Source organism: Buteo buteo, chromosome 5 (genome assembly GCF_964188355.1).
Source record: "Buteo buteo chromosome 5, bButBut1.hap1.1, whole genome shotgun sequence".
NCBI classification, from domain to species: domain Eukaryota; kingdom Metazoa; phylum Chordata; class Aves; order Accipitriformes; family Accipitridae; genus Buteo; species Buteo buteo.
This window is the reverse complement of record NC_134175.1, coordinates 42,960,936-42,974,872: the sequence shown is the minus strand read 5'-3', so window position 1 is coordinate 42,974,872 and position 13,937 is coordinate 42,960,936. Positions and strand designations below refer to the sequence as shown.

The 13,937-nt window shown below is 50.4% G+C and overlaps 1 protein-coding gene across 1 annotated transcript in view; it reads left to right on the top strand.

Moving 5' to 3' along the window:
• ITGB5 (integrin subunit beta 5) overlaps positions 1-12,229 on the top strand; it is a 64,060-nt gene extending 51,831 nt beyond the window's left edge. The window contains exons 11-15 of the mRNA XM_075028815.1: positions 5,007-5,229; positions 5,945-6,048; positions 9,624-9,740; positions 10,913-11,079; positions 11,647-12,229. Coding sequence (XP_074884916.1) covers positions 5,007-5,229; positions 5,945-6,048; positions 9,624-9,740; positions 10,913-11,079; positions 11,647-11,742 — 707 coding nt within the window. The 3' untranslated portion in view covers positions 11,743-12,229. The remainder of the gene's footprint in view (positions 1-5,006; positions 5,230-5,944; positions 6,049-9,623; positions 9,741-10,912; positions 11,080-11,646) is intronic.
• Positions 12,230-13,937: the final 1,708 nt, after the last annotated feature.

The window sequence follows — 13,937 nt, the reverse complement described above, 5'->3', positions numbered from 1 at the left end:
AAAATCATGAGGATTATTTTTTTCTTGCATGGTAGGCACATCAATTTAATTTTCCAGAAGGTGGGAAAAAAAGGAGTGTTGGAGGGGCTTGTTTTAAAACCCTTTCTCCTTCTCCATAAAGGCTGGGATAATTTTTTATTTCTTTCAAAAGAAAGCTGGTATTTTTGCATTATTTTGTGGTTCCCAGAAGTAGGGGGCTTTAGGAAAACTGCTTTCTATCAAAAGACCTAGCGACAGAGCTTTTAGCGCATTCAGTTTCAGGACTCTTGGTGCAGCAGCGGTCGGTGCAATTCCTAAAAGGCAAACAGTTATTGCGTAGCGCAGACGGGCTGTCCTGCCGAGCACTCGGCCACTGCAGGGTCCCACTTTGCAGCCTGCTATCAGGAAGCCCAGGATGAAATCAGGGTCAGAGGCTGGAAGTTTCTGCCAGAAGCTGCTATCCCGATTCCTGCTCGCCGGCAGGGACCCTGCCTGGGGACCAGAGCGATGACATGCAGCACTGCCAACCCGGGTTTGCGCGGTGCCATGGCGAGGGCAGAGGGGATTTGGTCTGCGGCTGTCATCCCGGCGGGCAGGCGAGGGGGAGAGGCAGAGGGAGCTGGGGTGAAACGAGGACAGTTGGACGTCCTGCCAAAACTGCCTGAGTGGCAGCGAGACGTGCAGCCCAGCCGGGGCACGGCAGTGGGATGGGGATGTGTTTCGGGGTGGGGAGAGAGGTGGAGGGACCAGCTGGGCTGCGGGTCTCGGTCCACCTCGGTGGCCTCCTTGGGAAGAGGGTGCCTCCAAGCAGCAGGGCACACCGTGGCTCCCACCCTGCTGGATCCCAGACTAGTCCAAACTTAAGTCTGGGGACTGCTCTCCCCCTGCAGAAGCATTGCTTTCCTCTGCTACACCCTCCCAGCGTGTTTCTGCAGCCTCCCTGACATGTGTTTTGTGTTAGCCCCACCAACAACTAAGAGCTGGCTGGAAAGTATGTTATCAAATTCAGAGGGAGCATTTCATTTCCTAATTAGATCTGGATCTTTTAAACACCTAAGCTCGTCTCATTTCAAGGATGGGAACAGAAGGAAACACGTCTTGTTATGTTTGGAGAGTGTAATTAATGTCTTTTGGCTTCACAAACCAGCTTTAATAGAGAACATGTAAACTCAAAGTGTTCAAGGGGGTAAAGTCCAGGGTAATGTCCTGCACCATGAGACTTCTATTGGTGCAGAGGTGTCTTGAAACACACCCTCCTCAAGGACGCATTTTCGTCTTGGAAATGAAACTGGGAAGTGAAACTAGGTTCATCATCGGCATAGTGGTGGAGGGCTTCCCGCAGGCATGATCTTACATGGCATAGAGACTGCATAACCACATCAGCACCGTGTGTGACTGTAGGATAGCTGGGACTGGAAAGGTGCAGCACATTTTGCTGCAAAATACGAGTACCAGGCAGCACTCTGCATGCTGCAAACCTCAGCTCTGGGTCACCATCACCAAAAGACTTGCTGCCACATTGCCTCGGGGCTCCTCTCAAGTTGTGTCCTGAGCAAGAGGATGGAGCGGATTCCCATCTCCGGTGCTCCAGCTGGATGTTGAGAAGTGGGATGACTTCTGTCACGCCCATATCAGAAATAAATGCATCCCATTCACCATGTTTCTCCAGTCTTCAGGCTGTGTGTGAGATGGATGGAGAGCACCAGAGGGGGAGCTCATGGTGCTTGCAGGGGCGGCCACTCAAGCTGATGCAGGCAACGAAGATTGTAACATCTTTGTCGTTAAAGGTCAACATGGAAATTCCCACTCTTGGCACATTCCCCATGATGAGCTTCAGCCAGTGACTTCTTGCACACTGAGCCAGTGTGGCTGAGGCAGAAAACATATTTCAACATGTTTTTAAATTTTAAGCTCACACCCCACACTTAGTCATCCTCATATAGAAGGACTTTTTCTTCATCGCCTTCAATAAATGAAACCACTTGCTTTAAGATGCCATTTCTTAAATTTTCCAATATCACAGTGGTTTAATAGGATGCATGATTTGGAAATGGCTGTCTCCCTTCCCCGGTACAGTTGTTCCAGGCTCTGTCCCCAGCCTCCCAGGGCCTGGAAGGGATGTGTAGTCTTGCTATCCTCTTATACTGGCCTGGCACTGACAGGCTTTAAAAACTGAACCATTTTATGGTCCAGAGACAGATTTCCAATGGATTCGCATCTTGTGCCGGGCTCTGTGGTGTCCTAGGAGGCCTGAGCTAAGGCTGACAATACAGGGGCTCTGCAGGGGCTGGCTCCCACGCAGGTCAGGACCACGAGGTGGTGTGATTGCAATTGGCGTGCTTCTCTTGGCCCTCCCAGCTCAAATTCAAGCATGAGCACATTTACTAAATGCCATATACATGAATTCCCAAAGCCAGCTTCTTTGGATTCCTTGAAATAGTGCCCATTTAAGAAAACCATGATTTGTAACTAATTTGGACACATGCATTGCCATGGAGGCACCAAACTTGCTGTGTGCAAGAGCCTGATTGCCTGAATTAATTGTGAATAAAAGCCAGCCACCCCATCTGCTTTGCTTGTGAAGCAGAGGGCGCAGGCATCCCCCCTCTGCAGCTGCACCCCGAGCAGCAGTGGTGGTGGATGTAGCTGTGTCCATGAGCTGAAAAATGGAGCTTCGTAGGGAGGGGGCAACCCAAACCTGCCTGTACAGATGTGTCTGGGGAAAGGGCAAGGCTGTCATTGTGAAGGCAAACAGAAGGAGGGATTTCTAATCTCCATCAGATGTAGGCAGGGAAGGAGGTCACCTCGAGATCTTGTAAACATAATCTCCTCTGTCTAGTAATGTTTGAGTTTGCAGGCTGGATCCAAAGCAAACGGTGGGAGTGTAAAAGAGGCTGTAGGAGGGCAACTTGTGATGTGCTGTAACATATGAGATGCCTAGTAAAACAGAAGGTGCTCCCATGGCTTTTGGCAAGGGATATATCTTGACAATCCGCAGCATCTCTGGTAGTCTTGGAGTGATGGGAGAGGCAGTGAGATCAGTGGTTTTGTGCCAATGAAAGGAGCATGTATATAATTTATCTTGTCTGAGGCACTTGAGGCTGCTTCCAGTGGGAAAGCTGAACTGTAATTAGGTTGCCGATGAGTCTCGTATACAAACCCTTCAGCTCTATAAACTATGCCTTCAAAGGCATCCCTTCTCCTAGGGACCGACCAAGGAGGAATTTAAGCAGTAGTTCCAGCGAGCTGATGGATGCCTTTCTGAAACCAGATGCTCGGCAGCCAGCCACTCCACTTACTGTCACTGAAAGCCTTGAGGCCTGTTGACTTTCTCAGCCCATCGCTAAACCCCATAGCTGCAAGGGGATGCTTCAGCAGAGGAGTGCCCTTACTGGATCGGTTTCTTCATCCACCTCTGCTGTGAGCTGCCCTGAGCTACTCCCTGGGGGAGGTTCAGCTGGTCGCGGCAACCGTCATGGTTGATTTAATTTTTTTCAAGGCGTTTTAAGGTTTGGGGGAGTGCTTTTTAAGTAAAACTGTTAGGAAAGAAGGGTAGGAAAGACCTTATGACATGGTCGACCTGCTAGGCTTTTTGCTGCTAAATCCTGGGTTTAAAACCAGCAAGGAAGCACTGCTCCATTCGCATCTTCATATCTCTCAATGTAGGCAGAGAAAGAAGAGACTAATTTGTACAAAACACCAGCCAGCCCAGGAAACATGGAAGCCTCTGCAGGAGCCCCATCTTTTACACCATTTTGAGGGCCTAGCAGTAATACTGATCTCCAAAGCTCAGGGTCTGCAGTGGGCAGGGAAACGTGGAGGAGGAGAAAACTTCTTGTTGAGTGGCGTGACCTGGAGAAGGCTAGGCTGGAAGCGTGGCTTGGGTCCCCCGTTTACTGGCATAGAGGCTCTGCTAGCAAAATCCGATGCTGTAGCAAGACTGAGCAGAAAACTGGCCGCAGTCAGGCTGTGCCGCCTCCTGTCCGGCTCATGCACTGAGCAGCGAGATTGCATTGGCTCTGCCACATCCTCTGGTGCCCCAAAGTATTTGTCCATCCAGTGCCATGCTGCTGAGGTGGACACATCTGGTTTGAGAAGCAGTGTTTTGAAAGCTGCTGCCAGAGACCCTTTGTCAGCCTGAATGTTTTTGCTACTCCAGTAGCAGTGGAAATCATGGTACTAAGCTGCATACAACCCTCCTAGCTTAGCCAGAGCCTTCAGATGGGCACGTGAGTGAAGCCAAATGAAGGAAGCGTTGGGGACCGAGTGACAGAGTTGCTGCTCGCCTTCTGCGGAGGTGGGAGGTGTAGCACTCTCCAAAGCCCAGTTACGCAGTGCTGGGCACCAGGAGGCAGAGGTGGGGAATATGCACTCTGTGGGTAAGAAAGGCTCATGACAACACGCTGCCAGAACGTGCTCTCAGGTGTTAATGTTTTCTTGGTGGTGTCAAGCACTGAATGGGGGCGAACCAGGAGAGTGCAGAAGGGCACCCTGAATAGAGTGAGACACTTGGGAACCCTCATCCAGAGAGAGGAAAATAAGAGGGTAACAAGTCTGACACGTGGCCGGAGCATGCAGTCTCTACCAGCTAATCGTGTTTGGGCTCTGCAGTAGTAGGTGGTTGTTCGTCGCGTGGACTTCAGGTGGAAGTCAGCTCCCCCGGCTGCGGGCTGTGCCTGCTCGAAGGGAGCTGCCCTGTTGTCCCCATGGTCACCATCACTGCTAGTACCTCCCGAGGGCAGTTTGGGCCCCTGTCCTGGCCACCTGGTCCCACCTAGGAAGGGAGAGGTGCCCATTTGTCTTGAGCGACTATAGAGGGAGGCTGGAGGAGCTGCATCTCAGTATTTTTTGCTGCTAAATGTAGATAATAATTTGATATCTGGGCGTTTCCCATCGCCACCTGTTTGTTACTCTGCCAAGCAAGGTCTTTCTGGCAGCTTTTCCTGCTGGGCTGCTGGTCCCTCCCGCTCAGGGGCAGCCGCGGCGCAGGGATGCTGCTGACGCCTCTCCCCTGCTCTTGCCTTCAGGCCACGGAGAGTGTCACTGCGGGGAGTGCAAGTGCCACGCCGGTTACATCGGGGACAACTGCAACTGCTCCACCAAGACGGACGGCTGCGTTTCCAGTGATGGGCAGATGTGCAGTGGCAGGGGCACCTGCGTCTGTGGGAAGTGTCAGTGCACTGAGCCGGGGGCTTTTGGAGAGACGTGCGAGAAGTGTCCCACCTGCCCAGGCGTCTGTAGCACTAAAAGGTACTCACGGGGGGGGGTCAGGAGGGACTTCTCGCTGATGGGAAGGGCAGCTCTTTAGTTCCTGGGAGACTTTTCAGCTAAGGAATTACCTCCTTCGTTAAACAGGGGTGATGATTAGCCCCAGGCAAGCCCGCTGCTGCTTGGAGCCCACACTAAGCAACCTGAGAGAGTTAGGTGGAGAAGCAACAAGTGTTGCTGCCCAAGTCCTCATGGAGGTTCATGTCCCTGTCCATTTCCAGTGCTGTCCTGCTCTGCAGGAAAGGCTGGCATCCCCAGTTCTGCTGCACCCTGAGCTGCAAACATCTGGGCCCAGGGAGCTGCGAGCTGCAGGGGAGGGGAGGACGGGGATGACTGCCTGCCTCGCGGTGGCAGAGGTGCCCTGGGCATCAGCCTCAGACTGGCGCGGAGCGGCAGTGCTGTCTGCCTGGATCTCAGGCAGGGTGGGCTTTGCAGTAGCTGACGTGCAGCTCCTGACATCCAAAGGGCAAACAGACCCCAAACCTACCAGCTGGTTTGCACCTTCACTTAATCCACCCCTAGAATAAATCCATCCTTGAGATGGGAAATGCTTGGCCCTGAAGTTGCTCTTTCCTTGTGGTGCAGATGTACAGCCTCCAGACCGACACCCAGGGAGTCCCCTTCCGAGGGGTGGATCTCTATGTTCATGCAGTTTCTGATGGGTGCTGAATCTTCCTCTCCGTGTGTCTTTCTGCAGGGACTGCATTGAATGCAAGCTGTTTAACTCAGGAAGACTGGCTGATAACCAAACCTGCCAAAAGCACTGCAAGGACGAGATCATCACCACTGTGGATGTTCTCGGTAAGTAGGCAGCAGCAGGACTGCAGATGGTGGGAGCCAGTGACTGAGGCATTGAACTCCTCTTAACCAAACCAAGACATACCTGTAAAAAAAAGCCTCAGGGAAAACCTGGTATTTAGAAATGTATGTGTGCGTGTAGTATGTATATGTGTATATTTGGTATGTGTGACCCTCTGTCCAGGCTGTAATCTATATTGAAGTAAAAAACCCTTTGATTTTAAATAACATCTTAAAATCAAAGTCTGTGAGGACCACTACTGGCAGTGCAAGGAGCAAAGAGAGTAGGATGAGATCAGATAAGACAGAAGATTAGAAGAACTGTGAGAGAGTGCAAAAGGACAAAGTATCACCCAAAAATGGCATTTTTTAATCTTCTGAGAATTCATCTTGGAAGAAGTAAGCTTGTAAAAGAAAGCAAAGCTTTTTTGGACATGATGAGCTCTGCTTTGGTGGAACTGACTGCTAAAAGTCCCCCTGGCAAGCTCCTCTCCTGCCCTTTGTGTCCTCTTCTAGAGGTTACCCCACACCTGCGTCCCTCAGCAGATGACTTTCTCCCCCTTCTTTTGAAGCTCCATTCTGGGAGTCCCTGGTTGCTGTTTGGGGAAGTAGAGGGAACCCAAACTGTGACAGCTTTAATCCTGACCCTGGCCTTAGCAATACCCCTTGGAGGGAGGGATGGAGATCAAACACAGATAAATTACTGTCCACATCTGACATTTCCTCCTCCTCTTCCCATAGTTTATAGAGGTAGGAGTGCTCTACCTTGCTTGTCCTTTATATCCCTTCCTCCCAAGCTGCCTGCAGGCAATGTTTTTCCCATTGACTCCTCTCACATCCAGTGTCTAGCTTTTAAATTATGGCCAGTGAGGTTTCCTACCTTTCCCTTTGGGAGGCTTGCTCTCGTTCTCTCCATCCTCCCTGCAGTTTAGCGGGGAGTGTACCTACACCAGCACACTGCGAGAGGTCACAAGGCACTTCCAAACCACATGAAGCTCTTTTCTGATGCCTGACTGGCCTGCATTTCTTAGGAGCCAGCAAATACTGGGGATTAAAGCTCAACTCTCCTGCCTGGGTGTTGCACCATGCCAAAGGCAGCTTTTGTGCTGACTGTGCCCTGGGAGGTGAGGCTGGGCTGTGGTTTGCCAACCCCCCGCATGGCCTTTAGAGAAAAACACAGCCAAATTTCTGTTTTAAGACATTTTGAGGAATTACGCTTATTCTTCTGTTGAACTACTGCAGTCAGATTGTGGGTGGTGCTGAGCTCTTGGGAGCTCAGGGCACTCTGCAGCTTGGACATCTGGGTTGCTAGAGAAAGAGGTAAAGCAAAATACTCCTAGAGAAAGTGCTTGGGGACTAAGGACTTCTTAACAGGCAGACTTAGCGAAATCCTGGTCTTCAAGTGCTTTTGTGTTGTGTAGCACATGTTAAAAGCCCCTGCTGAGAGGCCAAACGCTGATATTTGTCACAGAAGACATAGGTCTGCATTGTCCTGGCAGTGGAGGATGGGACCTTCTTAAATATCGAATTGCAATGAACACACCCTGGAAAATCCCAAGTGCCTTTTAGCTTCAAAGCTTTGTAGAGCAGAGGCATCTATCGTTGGACTTGCGAGCCAGAATGATGCCTTTTGGGAGGCTTATATGACTTGCATTGGACTCTGCAGGATCTCCTTCGCTTCTGCAGTATTACATTTCCATTCCTAATGGTTCCAGACAGGAGCTTTCAACACCACAGGAGCATGACGGGTCCAGCGCTGAGCTGAACCTGCCAACAGCACACATCAGTGGACCTGAAAGCTCAATGGGGCCATCACACCTCTCTCTGTGGATGTGTGATCTCTGAAACTGAGTGAAGACCAACAGAGATCATTACTATTGAGACTTTAATCACTGTATCTTCTAGCAGAATAATGGTGCAAGGATGGGATTGAAAGCAGCTGGGTCTGGAGGAACTAAGATTTGCTGCTCAACTCAGAAGGGCATTAGCCAAGAAACATGGAAGTTTTATCTATATTAATCTAATTAGTACTTTGAATTGTAATAATCACCACTTCTCCAGCCCTGCCTTTGATACCACTGTGTAGGTAGGGCAGGTTTTCCCATCCCAAGGTAGGAACAGCTGAGGTTTGTCCGCACCAGGAACCTCATCAGAACTCACCAGAGGGGCAGCTGCATCTGGGCTCAGAGCTGTTGAAATGGTGTGTATTAATCTTTTGACTGAAAGCAGGTCAAAGGCATTGAAAGGAAAGACAAACACACAGGAGAGAGATAAGGGGCTGGAATAGCGGTGGTCATTAACGCGATCATTTTTCAGCGTGACAGACAGGGACGGGTACGAGTGAGGAGGAGAGCTGTGGGAAGCATTTTCCAGGTGCCTAAGCCAAGGTCACCTCCTTGCCAGCCAACAGTACCGGGTGCCCAAATCCCTTCCTCCCCCTTGAAACTCTCAGCCCATGCAGGCCTACAGAGATGTGCCCCCGCAGAGCTACCCGGCATGGCCGGAGATGTTGCCCCATCTCCCTCCCAGCACTGTCCCTGCAGCAGGGACGCCCCGTGAGCTGTGGCCGCGCAGGGTGGTGGCTCTGCTGAAATCACCCCTAAAGCTAGAGCTGCAAACCTCAGATGATGGCTTTGCTGAAACTTTGTGATGGCTTTTGTGAAGCAGCCTTCCTCAGGAAGCATCTTATAGTGACCGGAGCAGCGACAGGCTCTGCCTGGTGCTACGGAATGTTAAATGGACAAACAAACAGTGCCCCTATGGCCATGGGAATCAAGTACTCTCATTTCTTGCAACTCCCCCATCTCCGCATTCTCCTCTCCAACCAGCTCCCCCCTTCCCCCTCCCTCCCTCCCTTCCCCCCCTCCCCATTTTCCTCTTCTATCTCCCTCTTTAAAAACAAACTTCTCAACCGTTTCCGGAGCTGGAGCCGTTCAGCACAGCTGGAGCAGGAGCCAGCCATGGGCTGCTGCTGCGGCTGGCCCCGTCCATGCCCTCGCAGGCTGAGTCTGTGCCCCTCTCTTTCTCTTCAGCTTCCACTCTTCAAGAAATGTAGCAAATTAAGAAGAAAACGGCATTTACTGCCAAAGCAGACTTGGGCAAAGGAAGAGTGTGTGTATGTGTGAAGTTGCATCTGTTTACCATGCAATGCTTGCCGAATGCCACATTTTCTCAAGCAGTAAGTCTGGACACTGCTCAGTTACGATTTGCGTGAATGATGATCAAACTCTGTTGCTTTGCAGGCTCACTCCCCATTCCTCCACTCCCAGGCACCCATGGGAAGCCCTGCTCAGCTTGCAGGCGACAACTGTAATAATTCTTAATATTAAACCTGCCAACTAAGTCAACCAAGTGCCATGTTGCACCTCTAGACATATCCTGTTAGAAAGGGTGACTAATTCAAAAGCAGGGGAACCCATGCCTTTGCATGTTGTTGGGGGGGGAATTAGCTTAAAAAGAAGAGGGTGTTGGAAGCATTTCTGTAAGGAATTAGGATACAAGAGTTCTGCAGTCTTTAGGATTTTTTTTTTTAATATAAAAAACAAAATAAAACTCTGCGACTCTGCCTCTCGTTCCAGAAACGGATGACCCGAATGCGATCCTCTGTGCCTACCCAGTGAACAACTGCGTCATGAAGTTCACCTACTCAGAGCTTGCCAGTGGGAAATCCAACCTCACCGTCCTCAAAGAGCCAGGTTGGCTCTCCCTTGGGTTGCTTTTAATAGCACAGGCTGCCTCGGGAGAGGTGATGGGCTGCTGGGGAGCCTGGCGGGCTGTGGAGAGGCTGATTTCACTTGCTGCAGAAAGGCACGCTTGAGCAGATGAACCAGGAGGATTTAAAATAAAATGTTTTACAGTGCTGAAATCCAGCTCCAGGTGCTCCCAGCTTAGTAAAAAAGGACTCTGAGAGTGAAAGCGCCTGAGCCACAGCATTGCTAGCAAGTGGCTGAAGGGCTTTCTGCCAGCTTGGGATGCTGAAATTAAACTCAGCTTATTTACATAGCAAAAAGCATGCCATGTACTGATTTGGAGATAGAGCCACTGGGAGCAAAAAAAACCAGAAGGGGACACCTGCTGCTGGTTAAGTCAGGATGTTAGGAAAGCCCCACACCACCTATGGATTTCTGCATCACCAAAGAGCTAGCTCCGGTCCAGGCAGGCAGCGTAAGGTCTTTGTGTCCCTGCTCCCCTCCCCAGGCTGCCACAGACAGCTGTGCTTCCCAGCATTATTTTAATCACGTGCAAATCACTTTCTCAAAGAAAACCCCACGTGGTGTTGCAGGACAAGCTGGCAAGCACCCAGCAGTAGCTTCTCGCAATCTGCTCCGGTCCTCTGAGGCACAGGCCAGTATGGGAAAGACTGAGATACCGCACGTTTTATTTTATTTGTGCTGCGGCTCGCACTTAATTGAAAGACCGGTTGATTAGCTGACAGTTAATGTACCTATTTAAAGTGCCTGGTGATCACCTGTCTCCATGTGGGCCAGAAGCTGAGCTGGCTTTTGCCAGAGGCACCTTAACCCTCTGCGTGCCATATGGTCACCCGGCATTAAAACCAGGTGTCACTGTTGGACGGCAGAACTGCAGCACTGCTCTTCCCCTGAAGCGCTATGTGACATCCTGGCTTTGGTGACATCCACGAGAGCTATGCCTTTGACCTGCTTCCAGCCAGGAACTTATTTAATTAAAAAAAAAAAATTCCTTTGGTTTCAGAGAGTACCATTGCTTTTTTTTAATTTAGACACTGCTGCTAGTGCTGCCCTGAGGTCACTTGCTCAGTGGCTACGGTCCAGGTCATTACATCTCAGTATCCTGATCCAGGATACACTCGCACCGGAGCTAATTACTTTCTCCCCCTTGTTACCAGCGTGCAGCTCAGCCCCCAGCGCCGTGACGATCGTGCTGGCAGTGATCGGCAGCGTGGTGCTGATCGGCATCATCCTGCTGGGGCTCTGGAAGCTGCTTGTCACCATTCACGACAGACGGGAGTTTGACCGATTCCAGAGCGAACGCTCCCGGGCCAGATACGAAATGGTAAGCCTGGGATGGAGGTGCTGCTGGGGTACGGGGGGGCTGTCAGGACGCGCCTGCAGCAGACAGCTCTGCGGCGATGGAGAAGGGTGGCAGGCACGGGGGATGCGGGTGCTCGTGCCCTGCGGTGCCACGCAGCAGGACTTCTGGGACCGGCACATTGCGCTGCTCTGCCCCTTGGCAATTTACGAATATTTGCAAAATTATGCCTAGCCTTTGGTTTCGTCATGTATTTCCCATCAGTGCTGGAGGGCTGAAGAATGTGGGGGAGTGGGGACCAAGCTCTGGCTGTGGCGGCGGACAGGTCGGTCAGGTCTATGAGGGAGCCCTTCTGGGAGGCTTTAGGTGGCGTTGCCAGCATTTGAGGGCATCACCTGTGCCTGCAGATGGGACGGAAGGTGGGTCTGATGGACAAACTGCTTTTGGATCTGAACGCACAATTCAGTCAAAGCCGATTGCAGCGCTATCTCCAAATTAATGGGTGCAGGAAGTGGGGATTATACACATTTTTGCCATGACATGGATTTTCTTCCTCACCTTTGTTCTTTTTGTCCGCTCATTTCTCCAAAGGCATCCAATCCTCTCTACCGAAAGCCTATTTCCACGCATAACGTAGAGTTCACGTTCAACAAGCTCAACAAGTCTTACAACGGTACAGTTGACTGATGGGGTCTCGGCGCCTGGGACTGCTGTGGACAATTGCTTGACTGTATGTGCTGCTTCCCCACTTGAAGATGGGATCCTCTTCAGGGGCGAGAATCCCTTACGACAGGACTGGTCGATGACCAAAGCCTGTTATTTGCACAGTAAGGAGAAAAGTCTGGTTCATTCTGGAGGCACGGATGCAAAGGCAGGCTCCCCGCCTGTGCTGATGGACTCTGAGCCGTGTGCGACTCCATACCCCAGCTTTCTGGATGTATTAAACCTGCCAACTAAGTCAACCAAGTGCCATATTGTAGCTTTAGACATAACCCTTTAGAAAGGGTGACTAGGTCAAAAATCAGGGGAACCCACGCCATTGCAAGTCATTAGGGGGGGAATTAGCTTAAAAAGAAGAGGGTGTTGGAAGCATTTCTGTAAGAAATTAGGGTACAAGAGTTCTGCAGTCTTTAGGAATTTTTTTTATATAAAAAAACAAAATAAAACTATTGTGCATATATGATGCTGTGAGTAGAGTTCATTGTTTCCTTGCTGAGCCCCCCACTGACAGACCGAACAGGGGCTTGCTCCTGCAAGCACAAGTGGTGCTGCCTGATTGATTTATTAATAGAGCCTTATCGGTCAAAACATGGCTATAAAAATAGGAGCTGGAGCCGCGGTGACTGCCGCAGAAGGTATGTTGATTTAATACCCTGGTGTTGACCCAGGGTGGGGAGTGCCACGAGGAGCTCCTGCTCCGTGCCGGCGGTGTTAGACGGGAAACTGGTGGGAGCCCAAGGGAAATGGGAGTTTAGGCTGAGGAAACGAAATTGAACACACATTCTCTGGGATGTGCAAGTAGGCGTCCGGCCTGGGTGCCTGCAGGAAGGCAGCTGGGAGCACACAGCAGCTCATCCAGCCCTCTGACTGCTTTTTACCAGAGGACTAGAGCTGTGGGGTCCAGCGGCGCCTGGCTGGAGAAGCAGGGGAGCCCGGAGCTTTTGGCTGGAAAGGGAGCTGGATAAAACCCAGTGTTGTTGCTTCACAACATACATTTTATTTCGGTTTTGTTGGGTTTTTTTCCCCCAAAACTGTTACCCCAGCCCCATCTGTTTTCCTCTGGAGCTGGGGTTTGGGTTACTCTGGCTGACAGCTGCAGCTTTAAACCCACACAGACTGCAGTGGGGCTGCAGCCGCTGGCAGCAGAGAGAAGCTGGAGCAATTGCTACTGCTTGCTTTTCTTTTTCTTCTTTTTTTTTTTTTTTTTTTTTTATTTTTTTGCTTGTCTCTTCACCCTGAACAGATCGTGCAATAGTCAGCTGAAGGAAGCTTGCCAGGGAAAAGCAAAAAACAAATGGTGTTCATTGTTTTGACTTGCTCTTCTCATTGGAAAAGGGCCATGGGCCTATCCTTCCGGATTTATTTTTTTTATTTGTTTTTGCCTCTATAAACAGAAGCTCTTATTTGCTCAGTATAAACAGCTCTCCTTCAAGAACTTTATGATTCCCCCTCCTCCTACCAGCAGCACTGAAGAAATGCAGCAGACCACACTAAAAATAGCTCAAAATGGGGATTTTTTTTTTAAATTTTTTTTTTTAGGAGTGCAGCAAGTGGCACATTGGCAGCACTGGCACTGATCAGGTGGAGTAAAAAAACCCCAAATAAATGAAATCTGTACCCTGTCTTCCCACTTGATTCCACTAAATCTGCCCTAGCAGGGGAGGAGGGTGCATACATCCTAAAAAAAAAAAAGGAAGGACAGGCTCTGGTTAAATGCTGGTACTGTACCTCCCTGTAACCCACCTGTGTGTGAGCTGGGGGCTGCGCTGCCTCCTCCCCGCAGCACCAGCGATAAGAAAAGCCTGAGCACTGCAGAGGGGCAGCTCTTCAGAGCTCCATGTTTCTTACACAATATTGAAGCCCAGGCTAAAGTTTGCAGGCTAAGATGTTGCATATTGAATAGCTGGGACTAATACTGCTGCCTGGGAAGGGGCATCCATGGGACAAATTTGGTTTTTGTGACCATCCCACTGCCTGGTGCCAGGCTGGCAAGATAGATTTCATTGCTATCACAAAAGAAAAATAGAAAAGAGTAAAAAAATAACCATCACGAGTAGACAGAGCAAGTTTTAGCTTGGTTCATGTGACTGCCTCACACAAGCCGTACTGCCCCAGGCATGGAAAGGGGGAGCAGGAAGGAAAGTGGAGGGAAAGGAAGGGCA